Source organism: Amphimedon queenslandica, unplaced genomic scaffold (genome assembly GCF_000090795.2).
Source record: "Amphimedon queenslandica unplaced genomic scaffold, v1.1 AMPQUscaffold_13512, whole genome shotgun sequence".
Lineage (NCBI taxonomy): Eukaryota > Metazoa > Porifera > Demospongiae > Haplosclerida > Niphatidae > Amphimedon > Amphimedon queenslandica.
Genome location: NW_003546252.1, coordinates 590,834 through 593,710, shown reverse-complemented (window position 1 = coordinate 593,710; position 2,877 = coordinate 590,834). Strand labels below are relative to the sequence as shown.

Here is a 2,877-nt window from a genome sequence, read left to right as displayed (position 1 = left end):
CAAGAATGAACCCACAAAAATATCAACAAAACCACGGCTGTACTCACTTGCATTCAGTGAATGATCTTTGTGGCTCGAGGCTGGCCTGACCCTCGTATGTTGTGTAGTAGTCTGCATACTTCTGTAGCTTGAAGCACAAAAACAGCCTCAAACAAGAGCATTTCATTGATACCATCTTGAAATAGGTGTGGTTGACTTGACTGACAATTGTCATTGTGAAGTGAAATGAAAAAATTGTCTTTAAATCTTTAATCTGTCACTGAGGTCTTGTATCTCAAGCTTTATTTGTGCTGCAGTAATAGCTGAAAGATGTCACTCCTCCATGTCTCTGTAATCTATGCCACTATTGTGTCTCACTGTATCATGGGCCGTGAGTTACTTAGTAGTCCATTTCAAGGTCTGTGAATTGTACTTTCTTAATGAAAAGGCATGTCCTGATTATCCTCACTCTTCAGTCTCATGATAGTCTCTTGAAAGGTTTTAAGTATCACTTCCAGGTATAAGTATGATCGTCATCTTCTCTTTTCTTACCAAAGTACCTTGCTATGTTATCCTATTCAATTAGCTTCACTATAGTTGTTACTTGTACCTTTGCTTACATTACCCCTCTCATACCTCTCCAGGTACGTTCAGCATGCCATTTATGGGTGGGAGGCACCACCTTAAAAATGGACCACGTGGCTACACGTGGGTAGTACCACTACAGTGAAGTCTAAATCTTGAAATAATTGTAAAATAAAAGTGTACTACTTTGTTCTTTCCATTAAGAAATTAAAAAATTAAAAAGACTACAATTTGTCACTTACTTTCAGCAATTGGCTCTTGGCCAATGCTCTCGAGAGCTATTGCCAATAAAGCCCATGTTACTCCTCCAAACTCATCAACTTGATCAACTCGATTCAACCATTGATTCAAACAGATAATCATTTGAATCCATTTGATCCTTTCTAATGGTATTTATTCTTGGTTGAGAGACTAAGTGCAAGACACAAGCCGCTCCACGTACTAACATCATAATCATTATCTTTTAATGATTATATGACCTTATATAAATCATGCAACATCAGTGGTTTTTCATCTATAAATAAAATGAAAATGTAATAAGATCATAGTAAAGGAATGCCTGATGATGAAGAAGGTAGTGGATCATTATTAGGTTGAGTATCAGTGTGTTGGGTTAGAACGTCATCAGCATTGTCCCACCACTGGTGGTTTGATGAAAGTATTTTCAGGCCCTTTACTATCTAAATCTAAATAACTATATAAAAAAGGACTAGCTCTAATGACAGCAACTACAACAGCAAGAAATACAAGAGGCTTCATTAAATTAGAAAACAAAGAGGAGTGATTTGATGGTTTACGAGGAGGAGGAGGAGGAAGGGAGTTAGAACTAGAAACACGAGTATTTGCTGGGATGTCCTCATTGATGTCACTGTCAAGTCTGGCATTATACTGAGGTAGATCATGACCATCTACAAATAAGTGTGGCTAAATGTCACAGCCCAAAATTTTTTGCAATTTTGGGATTTTTGAAATAAAAAATCAATTTAATACAGTACAGCATGACAAAAGTAAATTTATTTTTGGGTGGAAATGTGAAAATTTAGTCATTAAAATTTCTTTTAGGCTACCGTAAAGTGAAAAATTTTGAAGGGAGCTAAATTTGACAAATTTTTGGCATTTTGATAGCCATTTGCCAAAATTAAAATCTGCAATTTTAAGCCATTGTGCAGATGTTCAATCAACTTCAATGGCAAGTGGCCACAAATTTGCCAATCACCAAAATTTAGCAATTTGCCAAATTTTCATATTGTAGCAATTAATGAGTCATTAGCAATCTTGCTTGCTGCTTTTCTTAAGATTAGATCGTCACTGTCATACAAAATACAACAAAAAGTGTCCAAACTTTCAGGAATGACATCAGTAACAGCCATTATGCTATGAACCAGGTTGCCAGCTCTGGTACTTATTTCCTTCCCAGCACTATTGTCAACATATTCTTTAGCTTGTTTTGGTGTAATCAACTTTTTCTCACCACAACCGTTAACGACCTCCCTGAAGACAGTAGGTTGAGCTGATATCCCATTGGTAAGGATGCTTAGATTGTTCCTGATGGCTGACTTAGCACTAGGCTTTTGCCATGAGATTTATGATGAGACTCAGCGAGCTAGTTTTCATGTTGTTGACTGCTAAACTGTCTATGCTTTGTATATAGGTTATAATGACACACCCAGGGCCTATTTCCATATTTGGAGAATTATACTCAGGCCATGTACATTATGCATTATGCTCACTCAGAGATGCTCACTTCTTATTTTCTCTTTGTAATTTGCAATAGATCTACGTGTAAATTTACTTATTTGACCTAATTTTGGTTCAGCACTAAGCGAAAGCAAATTAAAGCACACATCAAAGACAGCACACAAAAAATAGTTTAATAGCAGCATTTTATCAGTAAACTAACTACATGCAAGTATAGCAATATGTATAAAAGTAGATAAGGGATCCGTTAACCATAAGTTATTTCATTTTTTCATATGCATCTTCATCAAACTCTGCATCTTTGTTGCCAGTCATCATATAGGTTTCTGTATACACAGGATTATTAACTGATGCAGTATCAATATCAATGTGATAATTCTTCTTGGTCTTCATTTTCTTGTAAATGACCACCATGGCGATGATCAGTATAATTATAACTATGACGAAAATCATTAAAATGAAATAAAACTATTACGCACCAAGTACAGCAATGACAACTATTAGTCCCAGTATATAACTCATAGATTGGCTCAACTATAAAATGAAGCATAGTAATAAACTTAATTGTGTATGTACTTACAGTTGATGCCTGACTATTACCTACAAAAACATGTA

General features: G+C 35.6%; 1 protein-coding gene across 1 annotated transcript in view; it reads right to left on the bottom strand.

Moving 5' to 3' along the window:
* Positions 1–2,369: 2,369 nt before the first annotated feature.
* Positions 2,370–2,877, bottom strand: part of LOC100641326 (fibrillin-1-like) — an 11,709-nt gene continuing 11,201 nt past the window's right edge. Inside the window, exons 47-49 of the mRNA XM_020004268.1 lie at positions 2,843–2,862; positions 2,742–2,796; positions 2,370–2,699 (exon numbers count right to left, since the gene is read on the bottom strand). Of these exons, the coding sequence (XP_019859827.1) occupies positions 2,521–2,699; positions 2,742–2,796; positions 2,843–2,862 (254 nt within the window). The 3' untranslated portion in view covers positions 2,370–2,520. The remainder of the gene's footprint in view (positions 2,700–2,741; positions 2,797–2,842; positions 2,863–2,877) is intronic.